Genomic DNA, 25767 nt, shown 5'->3' with positions numbered 1-25767 from the left:
GAGGAATAACATGTTCTCTATAAAGGACAACAATTTTTTAAAAAGAACATCCCCCCAGCAAAAGGATATGAAAAAGCGTAGTGTGTATGTGTATGTGCATGTGTGTGTGTAATTTTAAAATATCAACATGAGGGCAGTTTGTGTGTGTGTTGAAGACCATGGTTGTTTTTTTTTTGCGGTACTCGGGCCTCTCACTCTTGTGGCCTCTCCCGTTGCGGAGCACAGGCTCCGGACGCGCAGGCTCAGCGGCCATGGCTCACGGGCCCAGCCGCTCCGCGGCATGTGGGATCCTCCCGGACCGGGGCACGAACCCGTGTCTCCTGCATCTGCAGGCGGACTCTCAACCACTGCGCCACCAGGGAAGCCCATCCATGGTTTTTTTTTCAATAAATAATATATTTTTGAAGAGAAAGTTAGAGTAACCATACTTTTAAGAAAGCATGGAATGATGTTAGCCGTTCGGAAAGAGGTTTCCAGAAAAACAGTGTGAAGGAATTTAACCCCTTTTCCTAGTTTCTTCCTTCCGTGGATGCATCTGGTCAGCACCTGAGGGACAGGATTTCTTCTAAGAACAAGGAGTTTTTGACCATTCGAACCCACTGTTATTGAAACCCATCTTCTGGGAGGAGACTTCAGGCAGAGCATCCCTAAGTGCTTGTGGCATTAGATCATGGAAGCCCTCCATTTGTGGCGCAGACAGAGGACCACAAATGCAGGGCCCCCCGCCAGCTCCTTGGCACTTCTGCCCCTTCATCTACCTGGCCTTGCCGGGGCCTGTCAGCCCTGCAACACCCCTTCAGAGGAGTCTACACTTTTAAACTGACTCCCTGGAGAAGTTTAATGAGCCTCCTAGAATTAAAAAAAATTAAAAAATTAAAAAATTACAGCCAAAACAAAGAAGTGTAATGGAAATGGACAAGCTGAAAAAGGAATAGAGAGGTTCACTCCCAGGCTGGTGCTTCAGGGGCTTTCATCAGGAAACTGCGATGGATATTGCAGAGAGCCATGGAAAGAGGAAAGAAAGAAATTAAAAACAGCCTCCTGTGCTGAACTTGTATAATTTATTCCTCTGCAGAGCAGTAGGCACAATGTTTCATTTTCTTTCCCCTCCGCTCTTTCTTTCCCCCTCCACCTAATTTCCGAGCATTCCCAGGCTAGGCAAGCATGAAAATTAAGCATATACCCAACACAGGAGTCATAACGAAAGTGAGGAACGCGGTCAGGTTATCCATAAACTCGCTCGTTGTGTATTTTGGTGGAGATTTCCTCCCTTCTGCTCCTGATTGCTGATGAAGAATGGTGTTTTAATAGACAGATGGTAAAGACAATTACAGTTAGGGGCTCAGCTGGGAGTTACATCAGTTTATTGCAAATTATTAATTGATACATGCTTTTGTTTATAAGCAGAGTCTTAAGCAGCTTTGTAATCAGTTTATCAGCAGCAGTCGGAATCTTGACAGATCGCCTTTGGAGTGAAATGTCACCTCTGGGCTAGTCATTTAAAGTCATGATGGTCAGGCAGGCAGACAGTCTGATGGGCTACCTCACGGCACCATGGCAAGCTCCTGCAAAACCAGGGCACAGCCCACCTTAGACTAGAGCACAAACCCCACGGATGCTGAAGAGACTCCATGAGCAAACGTTTTCCTGTTGAAATCCCATAAAAGCATCGTATCTATTTGCCTAAACCTTAGATAGGATACCTGAGTTTCATGACCTTCAACACATTAGTTCAGATTTTCCAGGCAGTGCTGAATGCCTTCTTATTCACAGGGCAAAACTTTCTGCACCCACACTTCAGCAGACATCTGGAACTGAGCACGGGGACACCGTTTACTTTTCTGTAAGGAGCTTCACGTGCCTCTTAAATGGGAAAGGAAAGTATCTCGGTGGAGACATTGTTCTTACAGAAAAAAATATAAGTTCTGTGGGGAGAATACACACCATGAGCTAAAAGAACTGGTGGGGATCGGTTACAGGTTTGGGCCTGGGAAGGCCCTCTGTGATAGGAGGGGAGTTTAGAAAACGCACTGGTTTAACCGGGCTGGCTTTGATTTCCTTGTCTATAAAATGGGATGATAGTTATTTCCTATTTGTCACACAGATAGATAACTCCTTGGGATTAATGAGGGTGTTCACGTTTCTTTGGTCTGAGTTCTGCTCGGACCAATGTTATCTGTTGAATTTATGCGAAATAATACAGCATATAATATTTAAAATGACAATTTACAGGTGACGTTCTTAAGCTCGTTTACAAAATACTTGCTGAAAGAGGGTGCTTTCAATTTAGCATTTTTGCAATAAAGCGTTATCAATATTTATTAGTTTCTCTGCATCGCCGTAAGGACATAGTTTAAAAACCTGAGATGTTCAAAGATATATCCTTGAAAAGATTCACTTGATCATAAGCCAATAAACAATTCATGTCTTTCTAATTTACTTTCACTCTAACAAAGTAAATTTTGAGCTTAATCAAAATAAAAATATTTATTATATATATAAATAATCATATATAATAGCTCCTAAAATAGTCATTTTTGTTTGCACCTACAGTTAATTTATATGTTTTTATTTCCTGGTTTGCAAACAAAACTTATCAAGCTAATCGGAAACGAACTCCTGAAGTCAGAAGCCAGGTTTCATAGCTGGAATTAGATATTCCATATCCTCTAAAATATTGACATAATCCAGGAAAGTCTTTGGAAATAGGACTCCAGCTGATAAATTTTAAATCACATGTATCATATGTGTAAAAGCAAAATCTTTCTTCTCTTAATCTCAGAAATATGGTTAAGTATGTCTATTCACTTATCTCTCTGACTTCTTTCTAAGAGTTTCTCAATTAAGTTCCTAAAAGCATCAGAATAGAGTAAATCTTGTTTAAACTGACCACATAGTTCAGTAAAGTTTGTAATTTTAATGTTGGGTTGACATAAGCCTACTTAAAAATATTTGGGAGAAAAACAGAGAGTGGTGTTTTATTCTCACGTCAACATTCAGCACACAGTATTCAGTTCCCAATTTTCCAGTTCTTAAGCAATTAAATGTTCTGTTGACATCAGAGGAAAGGCTGCCTACAGAAGAGATGAAGAATGAAAAACCTTGATATCTTAAATTGTAAACTGTGATTTAACATAAAGAGCATAAAAAGTTGCTTTTTGTTTTCTATAATCAAGTTAATGAAGGATGAACAGTGCATTCGGCAAGTAATTCTGCCATGCGTCCATCCCTCTTGACTGGAAAAGGCAAAGAATTTTTTTTTTAAATCCATTCTCTTCTTTGGCCGAAAATACCAAAGGCACACTCTAAAGTTGCTGGTCAAGTCTGATTTTTTTCCTCCTTCTCCCAGGAACTGCTAGGATGTTCTATAAAAAGATGTCAGGAAGCCAGCATGGGAAAGTTAAATGCCCCAAAATGCCCTGCATTGCCTATAAGTACAAATGAAAAATGTTAAAGATTATTTAAAAACAGGAAAGACCTTTTGTAAAATGCTTTTGATTTATTGCTGTGTATTGTGCAGATCTTTATCAATTATTCTCACTCTATTTTATTCAAAAACTGTTGTAAACTATGAGTTGGCATGTTGCTGCATACGGAAGAAAGCATTAATCAACTCTAAGTAAACAAGTGCAGAGATCTCTCTAACAGCTATGAATAGTTAATACATTTTTAAGCAATTTTATTCTAGAAAGGAGGTCTAAAAGAGTAGTGCTTAATTATCTGGACTCCTCTGCACTGGGCTCCCTTTTGATTGTATTAATGAAGCAGCTGGCCCATTGTTTCCCTTTAATTCCTCTATTGTTTTAAGAATATGTCACAGCTCTTTATTCTTTTATCAGGTGCTGTGCAGGAGGACCCACACAATACCTCATATTCCTACTGTATTTGCCAATGCACAAAGAAACCTCCACAGCGGTTTGCAAAGAAGGGGCACACATAATTTATAAGTTCTGTTCCTTGCACTACTCCACTGTCAAGAATTTCAACAGTATTGGATTGGAATTCATTATAAAATTGCCATTAAACAGTGTGGCTACATATAGATATAGGTACTGTGTGAACATCCCCACCCTGAGATCTAGGTAGTATCACCTGCGATGTTGCAATGGGACAGTTATTTAGCTTTTAGGGAATTATTCTGCCCAATCCCTTCCCAGTTGTGAAGAAACTAAATTTCATAAGTGGGCATGATGTTGGATTTTCAAATTATTTAGGTTAAAAAAAAAAAAAGAAGTTAATGACAGAACAAGTAAGTATTCTTGTTTCCTCCAACTCCAGAAACAATGTCTGTGTGTGTGTGTGTGTGTGTGAGTGAGTGTGTGTGTGTGTGTGTGTGTGTGTGTGTGTGTTAAACAGCCCATTTATTCCCCCAGAGAACGGCTTTAGATTACCTTAGTGTGCCTAAGAGATATCATGGTTTACTCTATAGACCAATATGTAATCTTTATTAATTGAACTCTGATCAATTGACCGTCTTCTTCTTGTATTTTACACATGTGAAGGAAATAAGCTTTTAGATTAATGCAGAAATATCACTGTACATCTTAAGAAATCAAACTGCTGTTAACAATTTAGTATATAACATTTAGTATATAACATTTTATGCCAAAATGCTTAAAAATGCTGGTCCATTTATAAGTAGTTAACTTTTCTCCAAATTTCCATGAAAATCACACAAAAAAAAATCACCCATGGTAAAAATCTCAAAGGTCTGATTCATACAGACTTTCTCTTTTTACACACATGGCTTTTTTCTTTGTTTTTCCCCTGTCAAATGTCTGTATTTTTAGAGGCTGTTTTCATTGATTTTTCCCCCTAGTGTTCCCAGTCTAATAAAGAGAAATAACACTTAATGACTTAATGCTATGTAGTAAAAGTTACTAACTTCAACTCTTAAAATATCCTTAGAAAAGCCATTAGAATAAATTAGTATTGAAAACCACCTATTTACTTTTGTATTGTTAGGTGAGTGTGTGTGGGTTTGGTTTTTTTTTTTTTTTTCCTTGAGCTTAAACTTTTAAACTGGTATCCCTATCTATTCGCTTGAGGCTCTTTATCCTTGTACATATTGAGCCAGAGTAATACAAAATCTAAATGTGATTTAATTGGTTCAATTTGCTGTATATCTTTATGCTAAGCTTAGGTCCGTATCTTGATGAGCCCAGATGTAGCTGTGCTCAAGGTTTACAGCTTCACGTTGCTTGTATTTCCTTATTTTCACAAAGCAAGCGTCTATCAATCACACAGATAAATTAGAAAGAAACATGTATAGACGTAACACATGGAGAAGACTTTTCAGCGTGCTATGTAATTATTAACCTGATTTTTACCATTGTAAGGAAGCATGAATTGCAGATAGCATGGACGAAGTTAAATGCTTTTATACTGGATACATTTTGCTTATACAGAACTCTATAGGTATGGTCGAACAATATAATTGAAGCTTTGTCAGCTCTGTAACCTAGCAACAGATAATACTGTTAGGTTACTGAATTGCTCCTGGTTGACAAGTAGGGAGTGTTTTTGTGTTTATCATGTTTGCTAACGATGGGATCCTTTCCAAAAGGCTTGTCTTAATCTTAATTAGAGTTTATCAGCAGAGGTCTGCATGACATTGTACAGACACTGATTTCATAAATAATAAAAAGTGCAAGTGAAAAATTTGGCAGGATGGGGAGATACTTAAGGCTACCGCTTCTAGTAAGAGGAGCGTGAATTTCCAAAATATAATCAACTTTGAACTGTGACTTTATTCTTTATTATCAAAACTTGTAGTACACTTCACTGCAGTTTTGACAGCAATTATGAGAAAAATTTATAAGCTTCCTGTTAGGAACCATATCTGTTTGTACAAGAACTTGGATCATAAACATTACTTAGAACATCAAGTACATGTTTTTTCAAGAATGTCAAGGTCTTCGAGGTTATTACTTTCTATGGAACCTTGAATGTATTTGCCCTTTATACGTGAAGGGAGTGGTGTGTGGGTGTGGAGCCTGGGGAGAGTGACTATGTTTGCAGCCCAAGAGGCAAAGAGAGAATCCTAAAATAACCTTTCCATTTGGTAGACTTGAGGAAGGTATCAGATAGCTGCTTCAGTGCCTGATGTCATTTGATAAAGACTTCATGCCCATGCAGTAGAAATGTGATTTTTTTTTTTTTGCTGTGGTTTACACAATATGATCTTTCACAGTTTTTTGAAATGTTATTGTTCATTTCTAATAATAAGTTACACACCTTCAAAATAATAAAGAAGTAAACATTGTAAAACCAAATACAATTCAAAAATTTACTAAATTCCTAACTGGTTTATTCAGTTGAAGGATGATGCTAAGTCATTACATCCTTTACCCGCCTTTCTACACCTTTTCACTCATCATGCCCACATTCTTCAAATATTATTCAAAGCTATTTTCAGTTGTCATTTTCTGAGTTTCGGAGTGGACATCTCTCTACTGAATTGTTTGAACAAGTCTATGAAATATTTGATTATCAAAAGAGACCTTTTTGTTCATAGAGTTTCACTCTCTCTACCCTATACAAACTACAGATAGTTTACCCTTATGCCAATGATCCTTAACTCTAGAGGCATATGAAGCCTTACGGGGAGCTTCTAAAACATAGTGAAGCCCAAACTTCACTCCCAGTGATTTTGATTTGATTGATCCAGGGTAGGACCCAGAAAGCAGCGTTGATTAATAGCTCCCAGGTGTGGGCTTCCCTGGTGGCGCAGTGGTTAAGAATCCGCCTGCCAACGCAGGGGACATGGGTTCGAGCCCTGGTCCGGGAAGATCCCACATGCCGCGGAGCAACTAAGCCCGTGCGCTACAACTGCTGAGCCTGTGCTCTAGAGCCTGTAAGCCACGACTACTGAAGCCCGTGCGCCTAGAGCCCGTGCTCTGCAACAAGAGAAGCCATTGCGATGAGAAGCCTGCTCACCGCAACTAGAGAAAGCTCGCTCGCAGCAACGAAGACCCAATACAGCCAAAAATAAAATTAATTAATTAAAAAAAAAAAAAAGCTCCCAGGTGAATCTACTGTGCAGTCATGGTTATGAAGAATTGTGATGCCCTTTTAGTGTCCAGCTAAACTTGGGCAAATGCTACATCCATATTTAATAGGTGTGGAACGTTTAGAATAGTACTTGGCACATAGTAAGTGCTTTCTAAGTGTAAGCTATTAGTCATGTTAGAAGATAACCTGACATTACTTCCACACCGCAAAGATTTACATTATTCTCCACATTGTGGCTATGCATTTTAAAGCTATGTCTTATCACTGTGTAAATCTTCTTAACAGTGTTTCATAAAGTGAACCACACTGATGAAAGAAATCAAAGATGACACAAACAGATGGAGAGATATACCATGTTCTTGAATTGGAAGAATCAGTATTGTAAAAATGACTATAGCAATCTACAGATTCAATGCAGTCCCTATCAAATTACCAATGGCATTTTTCACAGAACTAGAACAAAAAATTTTACAGTTTTCAGGGAAACACAAAAGATCTCGAATAGCAAAAGCAATCTTGAGGAAAAAAAACAGAGCTGGAGGAATTAGGCTTCTTGACTTCAGACTATACTACAGGGCTACAGACATCAAGACAGTATGGTACTGGCACAAAAACAGAAATATAGATCAATGGAACAGGATAGAAAGCCCAGAGATAAACCCATGCACCTCTGGTCACCTAATCTATGAAAAAGGAGACCAGAATATACAATGGAGCAAAGACAGCCTCTTCAGTAAGTGGTGCTGGGAAAACTGGACAGCTACATGTCATTTCTGATTCAGAGAGATAGCAGTGCTAATTACTCAAACTGAGTAATCAAGGTAAGGTACCAAGGCATTTACTTAGTGAACATCAGATGGTACTGTGACTTGGGACACTGGGTTTTTCATTCAGAATCTAGAGCCAAACTGCTTTGTTCAAATCCCATCTCCCGTATCTCCTTCTCTTCCTCCAAGTCCACTCTAGCTATGTGATCTTGAACAGTTTATGTACACTTCCAGCTTCATGATCTCACAGTAAAATGGAACAAATAAAAGCCACCTCACTGCTTTCTTGGGAGATATTAAGATAATGGATGGAAAGCACTTAGCACAGTGTCAGTGCAGAGCAGATAGTAGGTGCTTAATAAACCTGAGGTTATTCCTATTATTAGCACTTTGGTCATAGAAGCAAAAAAGTTGCTCACAAGTTGATGATAATAATCTAGTGGTATCTAGCCTAAGGTTGTCTTGTTATATGATGTAGGTAAAGCAGTTCTCCAAGTTCACACAGTAACCAATAATCAAGTCAGCACTAGAACTACAGTTTCTCACCCACAAGGCAAACGCTTTTTCTAGTTCATCTTTCCACTGAGGACAAATAAATTTTCAGTGATTTGGGGTGCCAGCAATGCCTCATTATTAGCATATAATCCCTTAGACAAAGATCATTTGCTCTTGAATTACTGTGCGAAGAAATTCATTCATTCAAATGAAAATAGTTAATGTGGTCAAAGAAAGTAAACTCCATCTCAGCGGCAGCTTTATTCCTCTAAAATCTTAGTTTTCAAGTATTACTTTGTTAAAGTAACTTCGTTAGGAAAACTGAGAGAAGACCTCAACTGTTTTTTTTTAATCCATCTCATATGAAAAGCACTTAATAAAAGTTATATTCCTGTCCTTAGCTATAACTAAAAACTTGTACAAATATTCTAGTGAATGTTTTTTAGTGAAAAAAAAATAGTACTCTCATTTTTTTCCAACTTTTATATTGTGGTGCATATATATGTGTGTGTGTGTGTGTGTGTGTGTATAACAAAATGTATTAACCATTTTTAAGTATACAGTTCAGTGGCATTAAGTACATTAACATTATTGTGCAACCATTACCACCATCCATCTCCAGAACTCTTTTCATCTTGCAAAACTGAAACTCTATACCCATTAAACAATAACTCCCCGCTGCCCTTAGCCCCTGGCAACCACCATCCTACTTTCTGTCTCTGTGACTTTGAATACCCTGAGTACTTCATATAAGTGGAATCATACAGTATTTGTCTTTTTGTGACTGGCTTATTTCACTTATAATAAGGTCCTCAAAGTTCATCTATGTTGTAGCAGTCAGAATTTCCTTTCTTTTTAAGGCTGTAAAATGTTCCTTTATATATATATATATACACATATACACACACACACATATATTCTATTGTGTATATATATATACATATATATATTCCAGTGTGTGTGTGTGTGTGTATACACCACATTTTGCTTATCCATCCTTCTCTCAGTGGACAGCTGGGTTGCTTCCATGTTTTAGGTGTTTTTAATAATGCTGCTCTGAACATGGGTGTGCAAATATCTCTTTGAGACTCTGCTTTCAATTCTTTTGAGTATATACCCAGAATTGGAATTGCTGGATCATAGGTAATTCTATTTTTAATTTTTTGAGGAACCATCATGCTGTTTTCCAGAGTGACACTACCATTTTATACTCTCACCAGTGGTGCACAAGTGTTCTAACTTCTCTACATCCTTGCCAGTCCTTGTTTTCTCGTGGTTTGGTTTGGGGTTTGGGGTTTGTTTTCTTTGCATGTTTTTGGTTTGGGGTGGTTGTTTTGTTTGTTTGTTTGTTTGTTTTTGATAGTGGTGCTCTCATTTTAAAGCCAAATATAATACCCTGTGATTTGTTTCCATTGAACATGAGGTCAATCAGTGAAGACACCAAAAAAGCTAAATATCAACGTGATTTATCATTTTCATGCACTCAGACTGCTTCTTAATCAAGATGAATACTACTACCTTCCACTGAATTGTAAATTAGAGTTGGCTGTGTTTACCCTAGCTCTAAAAACGGTAGGGTAAGAAATTGATTCTTCTGTCTCCTCAGCCCCATGTAGATTGCTAGAAACCGTATCTGTTTCTAACTGGTCAAGCTAGGTATGTGATCCACAAATGATGCAGCCTTAATCATTTTTCCAAAATGAGTTAGCTCTCTCCAGTGAAGCATAGATACATGTGCTCATTGAATTTGTAGGTTTATGTTTTCTTTCTGGTGAGATTTCTTTTCTTCGACTTAGCAGGGCAGTGAGAAATGAGAAAAATAGCCCCAGCCAGACCAAACCAAAAGGATAATGGTTAACAGTTATATAGCACTTACTATGGCAGGTGCTGTTCTGAAGCTTTCACACATATATTTGCTTATTTAATCCTCATGATAATACCATGAGTTCAATACTACTATCACCATCCCCATTTTCAAGGCTGAGGAAACTGATAGAATGCTTAGGTGATAAGTTCAAAGTCACACAGTTAGCAAGTGGCACAGCCAAGATTTGCATCCCAGCAGTCTGGTGCCCGTGTACTTCCTCCAGATGGGATTACATCCTCACTAGCAGCCACATTTAGAATATTTTTTTGAATCAGTAATTGAAACTATGTTATAATACTTGGGATATCTCTCCCTGTAAATGACTCCCTCAAGTTGTATGCTCGAAATTCACATCAAAAGAACTCAGCCAAGCTGTTTCCAAGAACCAATCGTTGACTTTTATGGCACCATTCTCTTGGTTCCCCTCTCACCTTTCCATGTATATGTTTCCTATGTCTGTAAATGATTGCATCTCCTCTACCCACATCTTAAATGTTGCGATTCTCCACGTTTCAATCTTTGCTCTTTCTCTTGTCATGCTGTAGCCTTCCTGCATTACCACATCAATGCAAAGAGCATCCACAGCTACTTAGAATGTGTTGATGGCTTCCAAAATTTTTTTCTTTTTCTCCAGCCTTATTCTCCTGCAAGGTCCAGCTGCCTCCTTGTTACACCCACCAAAAAGCCTCTCGGGTACCTCAGGCTACATTTTCAAAGCCAAATTCAGTACACACCCATAAAACACACATGCACACTTGGGCTTTGGAGTTGGACAGCCAGAAGTCTAAATCATGATTCCGCCAGTGATTCTGCCATGTGTATAGCTTTGGGCACGTTAGCTGACTTCTCCAAGATTCAATTTCCTCAACGCTTAAATGAGGAAACTATCACTCACCTCACAGAATGATTGATAGGATTAAAATAGATGAAATACATAAACCCCTTAGCCTATCGGACCCAAAGAAATTATTCCTGATTAATACCAATTATCTGTTATTGTCCGTATAATACCACTTGGTAATATACCAGCTTGACTGCCTTGTTAATGGAACTACCGTCAGCTGGTTTTGCAAACCAGAAACCTCTGTGTCATTTTCAAGAGTTTCTTTTACGCATCTCTGGAAATCACCCCAGTCCTCTCTGTCAGCTATGTCTCTTGAATCTGGCCCTTTTCTCCCCTACAATTTACACCTCTCACAACTGAACTGGTACGACAGCCTCCTAATAGCCCTCGAGATAACACTTCCTACCCCTTCAGTTTACTCTCCTCAAGACCCTGAGATCTATATTCTGGCAGGGGGTGGGGGGGAAGCTCAGATCATTCATTCACTCAAATAAATATATATACCATCTCTCCACCATGAGCCAGACACAACTGTTTTTATGTTACATCAAAACTCTCACCCTGCTCTAAACTTTCTGTGGGAGGAAGCCCTGATTTGTAGTGCTTGACAGTTTCTGACAGCAAATTCTACAACTCTCACCATAGCTGATTTCAAGTTACCAACGTGACATCAACCAGCACACAGAATTCCTGACAACTGAACATTCTGCCCTGTGATCCAAAACAGGCTGCCTCTGGCACACCACTGCCCATAATCCACCTCTTTCTCCCTCAGACCCCAAGCTCCAGGTTTGCTGGCCTCCGAGGGCCAGGCAGCCTCTTCCATAATCCTGCACTCACACGCGTGCTCCTGTATCTGCCAGTAACGATGTACCTGCCAGGTCCTCCCTACACATGTTTCTGCTATTTTACTTCTACTCTTCTTGAGTCAATAAAAATGTCACATTGGATGGCTTGCCTGACTCCCCCAAGAAGTCTCGGTTACTCACCCCTCTCACATTTCTTTAGTGCTAGGGGATGGCACCACCGTGTGGTATTATAATTTGTCTCTTTATATGTGTGCATTGAGGTTGTATGTGAAGTTGTGCATGAAACCATAGCATGCAGCCTGGCACACAGTGGAGAGTTCAATGAATAGCTGATGAATGAACGACTTGAAAGACTAAATCCTAAGACAATTGACTTCTTCATCAGACCTTCACAGTACATTTTCAGTCTGATTCAGCCTTTTAAAAGGATACGCTCTGACGAAACCGTAAAATGAGAGAAAATGATAAAGATGATAAAATATGAAACATCTGAAAACAGATATGTGTTACTACTGCCAGGCTGCTTAATAATGTAGAAAAATCATTTTTTGCTTACTTTATTTTTTATTTATTAAAAAAATAAATTTATTTATTTTTGGCTGCGTTGGGTCTCCGTTGCTGCGCGCGGGCTTTCTCTAGTTGCAGAGAGCGGGGGCTACTCTTCGTTGTGGTGCGTGGGCTTCTCATTGTGGTGGCTTCTCGCTGCAGAGCACGGGCTCTAGGCGTGAGGGCTTCAGTAGTTGTGGCTCGTGGGCCCTAGAGCGCAGGCTCAGTAGTTGCAGCGCATGGGCTTAGTTGCTCCACGGCATGTGGCATCTTCCCAGACCAGGGCTCAAACCCATGTCCCCTGCATTGGCAGGCGGATTCTTAACCACTGCGCCACCACGGAAGCCCATGTTTTACTTACTTTAATTTGTACTTAATATTTTGTGAATTTTATTTATTGATTGGATCTTTTTGGTTCAAAGTCTGAGCCCAAGTATTCGGAGTCATCCTGCTGTTGAGCTCACTGCTGTGATAAAGATTAGCCGAGTGCTACCTTCTCTAAAATATCGATTTCTCCTGGGTCCTGAATTCAAAACTTTCCTTTTGTAAAACACAGCCATAGCTGGATTTACCAACAATGTAAGTTTATCAAAAAATGGAAAACTATTACCAGTAATATAAGTTATTCAGTTCAACACTGAAATCCAGTGACTCTAAAAAACCAGGCGAGGAACTAAACCTGAATGGCAGTGCCTGCCTCTGCCCTCCCCCACCTCTCTATTACACAGACTCACTTAGTAAACCTTGTCCCAGAGGAAAGATAAGGTGCAAATGATTACCTTGTCTACAGCTGTAAGTAGTTTGGATCTGTATGCACATCAGAGAAGGCCGAACAGCCAAATGCAGAAGCCTTCCAGGGGGAAGAAGCATCACCAGCAGAAATAGCACCACTTAGCGCTTTTCAGTGCTCATCAGATTCCACGATGACGCCGCTTAGCTTCTATTATTTGTAAAGAAGTCATCAGTGCCAAGGTGAATCTGGTTTTCAGTTTGGGGAAACTTGTATGCTTTCAGATATATTAAAGTGAAAGTGAAAAAAGGTTGTTTTCTAGTCTTTTAGTATATTTGTGTTTTCCTTGGAAACTTTCATATAAATTTGAGGTCTGTAATTTTAGCTGTATTTTTTCACAAACATTTACTGTCATGGATGGTGTCTTGTTTGCTTACCTCTGAAATTTAATCAGCTGGTTTAATTAACTGTCCGAGGTTTCTCGAAAACGATGTCCTGAATCTTCTAGGCAACTCTGCCCTATCATATGCTGTTGTTATCTTTTCCACCAGCATCTTACCACAAAGTTGTTTAAAAACTATGATCTCTTTCAGGGTGGAAAAAAATGAAGTGTGGTTGAAAAGGCAGTTATGCTGAAAGATAAACAGAGCAATATTACTTATCAGAATGGGTGCAATTTTTGCTTGCTTATAATGAGTACAATATATAGCCTTGCAGTATATACACAATGAGGAAAAAAAGCTTTATAACATATCAAGTATGCCATATTACTTCAGGCATAACTGTACAGGATACGTATCTAGGCCTGAGAGTGTAGATAACAAAATATAAGTGCTTTGCCTGTCTAAACATGTTAAATAAATGAGCATTCACTATCGCATTCCAATACATTAGAAGATGTACTCGCATAGTTAATTTTCTTTTTAATGCACCACACGTGATCATTTGAAGCACCAAGCCAGAGTCTATCTTAGTGTTTGAAGAGAGGGTTCTTTTCATTTAAACAAATCTTTATTTAAATAAGCCTTTCTGAAAAGGCTCTTTGGCATACCTCCTTTTCAGGAAGTTCAATCAGGGTAAAAGGAGATAAAGAAGCTGCATTATAAGAAATATTATATAAGTAAAGATCACTCAGCACTCACCACCCCACCCCCAAAATAAATGGCAGCAGACTCATAAGGAGAGTAAAGCTAACTGGAATTTCACTTTAATGTTCTAAATTTTAGGAACTTTGTTTACTTGCTTTGTAGTTTTAGGTATCATTCATATATATATACACATACATATATATATATATATTCCCCAGTATCTGGGGAAGAGAGAGAAAAAGAAATAACTTCTTACTTCCATAAGGTACAGAAAGAGCACGTAAAGAGTAACTTCAAAGCCTCACCTGAAATAAATTTTGTGGTTGTATCCCTACCATGCTTGTTCTTAGGCAGTATAACATGTAATAACATGGTTAATGATTAAGTCAAGCGCTGGAAGGCAAACAGTTGACAAAACTCTCTACAGATTATGTCTATACTTGGTTAATCTTCTCCTACTGTTGGTCACTGAACAGTTCATTTGATGCAAGGAATACAATTTTCCACATAGGCAGGTACGAAAATTAATAAAGGGAAACAGCACTAAAATGGAGTAGGGAAGTCAGAAGGGGGAGCTGGCATGTACTACTTGACTTCAGTATAGATCCCAACAGGAAGAGATGGACTTTGCATCTCCCTCAGGAAGTGACACTACTTAATACCTCTCAGCTGAAGGAAGAAAGCATTTCTCCTTGTCTGACAACAGCTCAGTCAATGAAAGGATGTAACAACTCAGCCAATGAAAAGCCACTATATTTGGAACTTTCAGTTTCCTCCAATGAGCTTTTTGTTTATAATGGCCCCAGCCAACCTCCCCTTCTCTATAACAGTTTCCTCTCTTTTGTTTCACCAGACTTTCATGTGGTTGACCATAGCTGCCTGTCCTGAATTGCAGTTCCTTGCTATTAAACTTGTGTCACTGGTAAAATAACTGGCAGTTTTATTGTTTTAGGTTAACAAAGGGAAGAGGAGGACAGCCGTTGTCTTGATCAAACACTCCACCCCAGTAGAAACTGATGTGAAAAACATGAGAAGGTCCTATTGACATCAATCCAATGTACAGCAGGCTAGAGCATTCTATGTCAATTCTTTTTCTTTTTTCTTCTTAATAGGGGGTCAGCTTTGGTGCACGACTACGAAGGCCATCTCTGAGGGTGAAGAGCTAATTGCCTTTGTGGTGGATTTTGACTCAAGGCTACAAGCTGCCAGTCAGATGACTCTTACAGAAGGGATGTACCCGGCGCGCCTGCTGGACTCAATTCAGCTGCTCCCTCAGCAAGCTGCCATGGCTTCTATTTTGCCTACAGCTATTGTCAATAGTAAGTGCTGAGTGCAATAGCCCAGTACAATAGCTTTGTAGTGGTGATGGGTATTTATGGGAGAGAAAAAAATAATGTCTACTGACAGGCAACCAGGGACAGACTTTTTTCTCCAGTGTTATGATTTTATTTTATATTCTCTCCAATTTTAAGTGTGTGTGTGTGTGTGTGTGTGTGTGTGTGTGTGTGTGTGTGTGTGTGTGTGTGTGTGTGTGTGTGTGTGTGTGTGTGTGTGTGTGTGTGTGTGTGTGTGTGTGTGTGTGTGTGTGTGTTCGTGTTCGCTTCTCATGGGAGTAAAAAAGGAATAACTTAAATTCATTCATTTCAGGTTGGATTCCTGAATGTCACACAGAAAAATCTGACATTCTAAACTAAACAACATTCAAGACTATTTAGCTATAAGAGGTCCAACAGCTTCATTGTTGCTCCTATGGTAGAATAATTTTGGTATTAAGAGCCATAGAGTTAAAACATAAAATAAGAAAAAGGACACAAAATCAAATTTGATTAGATACACTAATGAAGGGGAAATGTAGGCTGGATAAATCAAGACATCAGCTAATGTAAAACAAATAATAAAGAGAAGAGAAAGAAAAATACTTATAATCTTAGAATACTTTATATGGAGAATTTTAAAATGTGCCCTGGCAAATATACCTTTGTGATTATAGTTTGTTAAAAGGACTATTGAACTTAGTTTGTATTTTCTTGACATAAAAATCAGTGATCTAGGAGTCCCAAGATCAGAATTCTAGGCTCTGCTCTGCTTTTATCTAGCTCTGTGAGAAAACTTGAGTACATCTTAGGAGAATAGATTCTAAAGCCAGTGGCAAGTGAAACATTGCATTGAGTCAAAAATGTCCTTGAAAATCCCTGAGACTTTGAATGGTGCAGAAGTCTAGAGACTACAATCATGTCTTGTTATTATATATGTATCCATATATACATACATATATGTTCAACAGTAATAATGTTCTTGCTGTAACAGCATCCTTTAGAATGAAGAACTTCTCAGGTGTATCTCGAATTACTCTGCATCCAACCAGTGGATTCAGTGTACACAACCCAAGCTACTATTTCTGAATTTCCTTAATGTAAATGGAGTTATTTTGTTTACTGAATCTTTAGTTTGATTTGGATAGTGAGGAACTTGAAATAACATGGACCCAACTTGAAACTGAGGCAAAATGATTTTGTTACCACATATTCTAGGAGTATCTTATATTATTGTGACGCTCCAGTGTGTGAATGTTAATTCTAATTATATTTGAAGGAATACTCTGTTTGCTTTCTATAGCAAGATGACTATTAATCCCAAATATATCACCATAGATGCATACAGGCTTTGTTCTCATTCTTAAATTAGCTAATCAGTTAAAGTCATCCTGAAAAATAAACCTTTTACTATACACTGGGCCCTCTGAAAAGTATAAATGTAACTAAAACTTGGGTGGGAGGGGCTCAATAATAAACAGTAGTAGTATATAATTTTGTAATTAAATTGTATTTTAAAATTTTGTATTGTACCTGCTGTCCTTACTTCTCATTCGCTAGAATTTGGTCCGTAATTTTCTCCTTCTCTCCTTCAACAGGATCTCCTGAGCCAACTCCTTCACTATCATGTGTTCCAACTCACTATACATTAACAGTTTATAAGTCACAAGTCCAGCTGTTTCTGGCGAGTTTCAGACCTCTCTTGCCATCTTTGCAATGTTCCTGTCTCTTTCTCACAGAAATATCCACTCCCACATATCTACTGTGACCATAAGCCCCAGTGTGCCTGGATTAATCCCAGTTTACAGTGTTATCTGCCGTCCCTCTGATCAGAGGCACTACAAAAGTGCCAAGTTTGCGCAATACAGTGCCAGATTTAGTCACTCTATATGTACCCCAGCCTGAATTCATCACCCATCTGTCTTCTATTCCCTGTAGAGATGAATGAAAACATCCCTTAACACAGAAATGCCAACAAGAAGTCTAGGCACCAACGAGAAACCTTACCTTCTGCTCTAACATCTAATTGCAAAATAGTGGTCATCACTTCCAGTCAGTTCTGCTTCCTCAGTATAACTTTTCTTCTCTCTGTCCCCCTTCCATTGAGGCATTATGGAAGAGTGTTTACATCAGGGTTTTCCAGTCCCAGTTCACCCAGTTGCATGATAATGGCAAGTTACTCAACCTCACATTCTTCACCTATCAATGAATGAGGAGAAAACACAGAGAGAAATTTTCCATGAATGAATACATGAGAAATACATATCATACATATTATAGCATGACTTAACAAATAGTACATGACTATTAGCTACAATTTAACTTCTGTCATATTTCACTTCGATTACTGCAGTTGTCTCCTACCAGTCATAAGTCTTCCTGCCAAATTCACTACCTTCAAAACTCCACTGTTAGGATTATATCATAGCTGGTTCTGTCAGTCTATTGCTTGAAATGATTCAGTCATTTTCCATAATCATTGAGATAGAAATCTAAACTTAAAAAAAGCTGACAGGGCCTTTGGTAGTCTGTCCCTGAGTTCTACAACCTCATCTCTCCCAGCCCCTTGCCTGAGATTCCAGAATAGCCTCCCAGCCTCCACCCGGTCCCTCTCTCAGGCTCCCATAGCTGATCCCTTGATTAGGAGGACACAGTCCTCTTCTCCACCTGACCGGCTTAATTTCATCCTTCACAAGGCAGCTAAGGCATGTCATCATCTTCCCTCTAAATCCTTCTCTGACTTCTTCAAGTACCTCCATCACTGTGTGTGGTCATCACATTCTAATGTAATGAACTAACCACTTGTTAACCAGCCCCAGGAGATCTAAGCTCCTTAACAACAGCTGTTTGGTCTCTCATTTTGTTTTACACCCAACTCCGCATAGATCTGGCACTAAGGAGGTACTCTGTAATTAATTTATTAAATGGACCAATGATGTCAGGAGTTGGCATCAAGGCTAACTGTAGTTCAGCCATTAGATCCCTTACCTTTTAATCAAGCAGATAAACCAATTCACATTGCTATTTATAAATGCCTATTTTTCTAAACTAGAAATACAATCTAAACAATTTAGGATTAATCTCTTTTGCTTTATATTGGGATTCTTCTAGAGTACCACTTTCTAAAGAGTCTGTGGGGAGGTAAACTGCGTTAAGCGGAACATTTCTTTAAAAATAGTCCTGTACTGTGGAACAACATCCAAGACTGCACTAGCCACTGTCTGATTGCCTAACTCATAACCTGGGAGCAGACTCTGAGAAAAACTGAACCAAATGCTGCTTTACCCATGGTTGGCTCCAAGTGGGCAGCAGCTAATGCGTCCCTGTGTTTCTGCCTGCAGAGGATATATTCCCTTGCAAGTCCTGTGGCATCTGGTATCGGAGTGAGCGGAATCTGCAAGCCCATTTGATGTACTATTGCAGTGGGAGACAAAGAGAAGCTGCTCCAGTGTCAGAGGAAAACGAAGACAGCACTCCTCAGATTTCCAGTATGTGCCCCTTCCCACAATGTACCAAGAGCTTTTCAAATGCCCGAGCTCTAGAAATGCACATGAACTCACACAGTGGTGAGTGCCTCTCTTGTTTCTTCTTCTACTCCAGGAGACCCTGTTCTTTCTCTACATATATACGTACATTCATACGTCTCTATCTATCTGTAAAATCAAAATTAAACTTGCTGGACCAGCTGGTTATTATCTTTTGTCACGAACAAGTATACTCTATTCAAAGGACTTGGGTCTGAATTATTTTCTAACGACTTACAGTGCTCAGTTTACAGGCTAAATCATTCTAGTTTTTTCTCAACTAAAGTAATTAGGCTGAAAAACAAGTTTCTTTGTTTTTTTTTTTTTTTTAAGCCTGCTCTTGAGAACAAGGTGGCAACTATTCCCATTTATTTTGGAATTGTATGCCCAATTGTTGTCAGTATCATACGTAGTATTCTAATTCCTATATTTTAAAAGCAACTGAAATGAATCAAATGTACAGAATTGTATTAATTTTAGATATTTCTTTGAACATTCTTGGATAGGGCAAACCAAGGTTTGGGAATCATAAGTTATTCAGCACCTAGAATATGAAACTTGTAAGTCACCTCCGGGTGACTTCCTTTGCTGTTTTTGCTTGGGTTGAATAATTAAAAATGGAAACAGGTGCTCAGTTTAAAAAAACTAACTCCAACCTCCAATTCTCTAGTACAGTGCAAGCTTTTGTCTTTGCACCTGTAAAAATAAGCCGTTTCCTTTCTACTTATTCTCTTCCCTCTTCCTACAAAGAGCTGTCTTTATATAGGTGATAAAGCAGGGGAAGCAGAAACAGGTTGGTTGTCTCACACGGTGAGTGTAAAGTCATGCACAAAACAAAAATAGAGATAGAGGGATCTTCCCAGCTCAACAGGAAAATGAGTATTGGATTAGCCAAGGAGAAAAGGAGACAAATTAAAGAGGTCCCCTTTTATCTCTATCTCTCTGCCATATTTTCATCTTATAAATATAAAAGACAATTCTCATTTAAGTCTAGAGGGCAGAGAGGAGGAATCAAGCCTGATTTAACCATATGCCAACAAATGGGAACAAGAGTTGACCTTAGTAAGTAAAAGTCTCCAGATTCTGATTCCAATTCATAGGGGAAGGGGTCCCCCCGACCAAGTAATTCTTCAGACACCAACTGAGTGTCTTGCAATGCAACTCCACTCAATTCTGTCACTATGCAGAGAGAGCATTAAATTCCCCAGATTAAGGGGTCAGTCCTACAAGAGTGACTCCCCCACCGCCACCCCAATTCAGACTTTAGTCTTTTGTGCTTCTGACCAGTCGGCTATAAATCAGAGGTCGCCAAGACACCCCCTTGGTTTGACTGCTTTGCTAGAGTGTCTCCCAGAACTCAGAAAACCCATTTGTTCACCAGATACTGGTTTATTATAAAAGGATATAACTCAGGAACAGCCAGATGGATGAGGTGCATAGGGCTAGGTTTGGGGAACGGTCAAGGTGCTTCCAAGTGTTCTCAGAGCCTGCCACTCTCCCCAAATCTCCACATGTTTACCAACTGAGATGCTCTCTGAACTCTGTTAATTGGGGGGTTTTATGGAGGCTTCATTACATAGGTAGGGTTGATTAAGTAACTAGCCACTGGCAATTGAACTCAATCTCTAGCCCCTCTTCCCAGAAGTGGAGGAGGGGAAGAATGAAAGTTCCAACCCCTGTAATCACAAGGTTGCTTCTCCTAACAGCCACCCATCCTTAGGTTACCTTAGGGCTTTCCAAAAGTCACCTCAGTAACATAACAAAGACACCTTTATCACTCTTATCACAGGAAACTCCAAGAGTTTTAGAAGCTGTGAGCTGGGAACCAAGGATAAAGACCAAATATATATGAGAAATAGATTTTACTCATCAGAATGACCAATTACGTATTCCTTGCAAATCACAATATTGCATTGAGGCTTACCCACCAGTCAGTGGTGATATTCAAAATATTTAATAACTGACTAAAAACAGGCCATGATCAATCAGCATGGATGTCGGTCCTAAATGACTACATTAGTGTACTCGTACCAATATCAGCCCTGGATAGAGATAAACCATGTTCAGCAAAACCAATGAATAAAATTCTAAATTTGTACCAAAGATAAATTAGTAGGTTATTAATTACTTTAGAAAATGGTTTCTATTTGGATTCTTTTGAATAAAGACCTAATCTGGTACACTAAATGCACTAAGATTTATTTGATTTGCACATAGCTTATCACTATCGACTCTAACTAACGCCTGCTTCTCCCTAATGTAGAGCATAGTGCTGTGGTAAGAAGGTTATTGGATTAGAAATTATAAAATCTGAAGTTTAGTCATGGCTCCATCACTGAATAGCTTTATTACCATATCAATTCCTTTAACCTCCTGGCATGTGTTTCCCGACCTGTAAAATTGAAACAATGACGCCTATCCCACTACAGTGCAATAATATTCATGAAAGTGCTTTGGAAACCATAAAAGGCTGTTATTATCATCATCTATGGTGAAGGACGTCACAAGGAAAAAGTTACTATCACAAATAAGATTCCGAAAGATTTCAGTTCGTTTCTGCTGTGTTGAACACATGAGGTCATTAGTAACGGTTCATATCATTAGAAAACCAATATGTGTGGTTCTCAGTATTCTGATTTTGTATGTTCCTCCAGGAGTGAAAATGGAAGAATTCCTCCCCCCTGGTGCTAGTCTAAAATGCACCGTCTGTAGCTACACTGCTGATTCTGTGATCAACTTTCACCAACACCTGTTCTCCCATCTCACTCAAGCTGCCTTCCGATGCAATCACTGCCACTTCGGCTTCCAGACTCAGAGGGAGTTATTGCAGCACCAGGAGCTCCATGTCCCTGGCAGCAAACTGCCCAGAGAAAGTGACATGGAACACTCTCCAAGCGGAACCGAAGACAGCTTACAGCCAGCCACAGACTTGCTGACCAGAAGTGAACTCCCCCAGAGCCAAAAGGCCATGCAGACTAAAGATGCGAGCTCTGACACGGAGCTGGACAAGTGTGAGAAAAAGACTCAGCTCTTTCTCACTAACCAGAGACCCGAAATTCAGTCTGCAACAAATAAACAAAGCTTTTCTTACACGAAAATAAAGTCTGAGCCCTCTAGTCCAAGACTTGCCTCATCTCCAGTTCAGCCTAATATTGGGCCTTCTTTCCCCATGGGACCCTTTCTATCTCAGTTTGCTTTTCCCCAAGATATCACCATGGTCCCTCAAGCTTCAGAGATCTTAGCCAAGATGTCTGAACTGGTACATCGGCGACTGAGGCACGGAAATAGTAGCTACCCTCCCGTCATTTACAGCCCCTTGATGCCCAAAGGGGCCACCTGTTTTGAGTGTAACATAACATTCAATAATTTGGATAATTATCTAGTGCACAAAAAACATTACTGCAGCAGCCGATGGCAGCAGATGGCCAAGTCCCCAGAGTTCCCTGGTGTTTCAGAAAAGATGCCTGAGGCCGTGAGTCCCAACACTGGCCAAACCTCCATAAACCTTCTCAATCCAGCCGCTCATTCTGCTGATCCTGAGAATCCACTTCTTCAAACACCCTGCATCAATTCTTCCACTGTTTTAGATTTAATTGGGCCAAATGGGAAGGGCCACGACAAGGACTTTTCCATTCAAGCTAAGAAGCTCTCCACCCCCAACAGCAATGATGATAAAATTAATGGAAAACCTGTTGATGTGAAAAATCCCAGTGTCCCCTTAGTGGATGGGGAAAGTGACCCAAATAAGACTACCTGTGAAGCTTGCAACATTACTTTCAGCCGGCACGAAACGTACATGGTCCACAAACAGTATTACTGTGCTACGCGCCACGACCCTCCACTCAAGAGGTCAGCTTCCAACAAAGTGCCTGCCGTGCAGAGAACCATGCGTACGCGCAAGCGCAGGAAGATGTATGAGATGTGTCTTCCTGAACAGGAGCAAAGGCCTCCGCTAGTCCAACAGCGATTTCTCGACGTAGCCAACCTCAGCAATCCTTGTACCTCCACTCAAGAACCCACGGAAGGGCTGGGAGAGTGCTACCATCCAAGATGTGATATCTTTCCAGGAATTGTCTCAAAGCACTTGGAAACGTCCCTCACAATTAACAAGTGTGTTCCGGTTTCCAAATGTGACACTACTCATTCCAGTGTTTCCTGCCTAGAGATGGACGTGCCCATAGATCTCAGCAAAAAGTGTTTATCCCAGTCTGAGCGGACGACTGCATCTCCCAAAAGGCTGCTGGACTACCACGAGTGCACTGTGTGCAAGATCAGTTTCAACAAGGTAGAAAACTACCTGGCCCACAAGCAGAATTTCTGCCCGGTCACTGCACATCAGCATAACGACCTGGCTCCGCTCGACAGCAAAGTGTTTCCGAATCCAGAAAGCGAACGAAACAGCCCCGATGTCAGCTATGAAAGAAGCATCATAAAATGTGAGAAAAATGGGAATCTGAAGCAGCCTTCCCCCAACGGAAACTTATTTTCATCCCACTTAGCAACTCTGCAGGGCCTGAAAGTCTTCAGTGAAGCCGCTCAGCTCATTGCGACAAAAGAAGAAAACAAACATTTGTTTCTTCCACAATGCCTGTACCCTGGAGCAATAAAGAAGGCAAAAGGAGCCGACCAGCTCTCTCCTTATTATGGAATAAAGCCAAGTGATTATATTTCTGGTTCTCTTGTCATCCATAACGCTGACGTGGACCAAAGCACAAACGCGGAAAATGAATCTCCCAAAAGCCAGGCTTCTTCCAATGGGTGCGCTGTGCCGAAGAAAGATTCCCTACCGTTGTTGCCCAAAAATCGAGGCATGGTCATAGTGAACGGTGGACTGAAGCAAGACGAGCGCCCTGCCGCCAACCCACAGCAAGAGAACAGTGCCCAAAATCCTCAGCATGAAGACAGCCGCAAATCTCCCTCCTGGATCTCGGAGAACCCATTAGCCACGAACGAGAACGTCTCCCCAGGAATTCCCTCCACAGAGGACCAGTTGTCTAGTATAGCTAAAGGTGTGAATGGCTCCACCCAGGCTCCAACCAGTGGGAAGTATTGCCGGCTGTGTGACATCCAGTTCAACAACCTCTCAAACTTTATAACTCACAAGAAGTTTTATTGCTCATCACATGCAGCAGAACATGTCAAATGAAATCACAAAATAAATAAACATCACTCACCTTTGGTACCAGTGTTTAGTATGTTGTTCTACCCAGTACAGAAAAAACAAAAACAAACAAACAAACAAAAAGCTGTTTGAGTTACATCTGGGCAATCAGGAGACAATTCATTATGGCCGAGTCGAAGACTTAAGGTGTAATTTCATTACAGTCCATTAGTAAAGTGTATTATTGGTGCCATTTTCAAAAAAAATTAATTTATTTTACCAGCAGTATTCATAGCTGTGGTTATGTTATTTTTTATTTAAAAACTTTATATTAAAGTCATTTGTAATGTTATTGTATAGTTATTGTGTAGCATATATGGTTTGCACTGTATAGTAGCTTTTAAAGAAAATAGTCACAAACAATACAGAAAAGCATTTTAGAAATAGCTTCCAAAGCACTTGTGTATCTTGATTTCTTCTTATATGCTGTTGCAGATATATGTATATGCTAAAATATAACTTGCAAAGATGTTCTAAATACACGTGCTATAAGTTCGCCTTAAGATTTCAATTCTTGGATAATCAGGCTCCGTTTGCACTTTATATTTTAGCAGATACAGTCTCTTAGTAACTAGGCTTTGCATTTGTATGTAGCCGTATGTTTCTGTCCATTTTCTTAATCTTAAACATGTATGTTAAATGAAGATGGCAATTTTTTTCTTGTATAGTACTTGTATTTTCTTTCGCTGATGCAGCTCTGTCTCAATTTTTAAACTTTGCTGTTAAATGCAATACTTTATAAGAATGAACAAAATTACTGGAAGCAGTATTGTAAGTAATGAGGTATAGTATTAATCGGTTTTATCTTTTGAAAGGCACAGTCTAAATCGAAACCCTAAACTCAATGCTGCAAGTATGAATTTAATTCATATATAAGATCTATTGAAATATAAGAGTAGCAATACTGCACCTGGTGATCACAAAGATAATGTTCTACTTCTGATAGAAATAATTTCTCAACAAATGTTGTTACTATGCATGTATATGGATGGAATAAAATTCCAGATTGTTGGAGAAGTTTGGCATACTTTTTTTTTTTTAAATACAAGGGAAACCCTGTATACCCATTCTTTGTAACAAGAATAGGTTCAAAACAGTACTGGATAGCTGTAGTAACATGATGACAAAACAGTTAATATAACTTACTTTATTAAAATGAACTGGAAACTCCAGCCTCTGGAACTAGAAAAGTTCATTATTAATATGTAAAATAAGCACTATCTCTCTGTCCTCTACCCACCCCCAACTGTAGCACACAAAAAAGAACAATTTCATGAATGTCTGAAAGGCTTACAAAGTCTACCATAAGAATTGGCACCAAAGATGGTCAAGTGCACCCAACTTTTATTTTTTATTTTATTTTCTTTAATTTTTATTTATTTATTTATTTTTGGTTGCATTGGGTCTTCGTTGCTGCGTGTGGGCTTTCTCTAGTTGCATTGAATGGGTGCTACTCTTTGTTGTGGTGCGTGGTCTTTTCACTGCTGTGGCTTCTCTTGTAGCGGAGCACAGGCTCCAGGCGAGTGGGCTCAGTAGTTGTGGCTCGAGGGTTCTAGAGCTCAGGCTTAGTAGCTGTGGCACACGGGCCACAACTGTTGCTCTGCGGCAT

The 25767-nt window shown here is 39.5% G+C and overlaps 1 protein-coding gene across 2 annotated transcripts in view; it reads left to right on the top strand.

Moving 5' to 3' along the window:
* ZFPM2 (zinc finger protein, FOG family member 2) overlaps window positions 1-25175 on the top strand; it is a 474885-nt gene extending 449710 nt beyond the window's left edge. For both annotated transcript variants that reach the window (XM_007446542.1, XM_007446543.1), the window contains exons 6-8: window positions 15273-15479; window positions 18815-19039; window positions 21652-25175. In XM_007446542.1, coding sequence (XP_007446604.1) covers window positions 15273-15479; window positions 18815-19039; window positions 21652-24143 — 2924 coding nt within the window. In that variant the 3' untranslated portion in view covers window positions 24144-25175. The remainder of the gene's footprint in view (window positions 1-15272; window positions 15480-18814; window positions 19040-21651) is intronic.
* Window positions 25176-25767: the final 592 nt, after the last annotated feature.

Source organism: Lipotes vexillifer, unplaced genomic scaffold (genome assembly GCF_000442215.2).
Source record: "Lipotes vexillifer unplaced genomic scaffold, Lipotes_vexillifer_v1.1 scaffold327, whole genome shotgun sequence".
Classification (NCBI taxonomy): Eukaryota; Metazoa; Chordata; class Mammalia; order Artiodactyla; family Lipotidae; genus Lipotes; species Lipotes vexillifer.
This window is presented reverse-complemented; position numbering and strand designations above follow the sequence as displayed.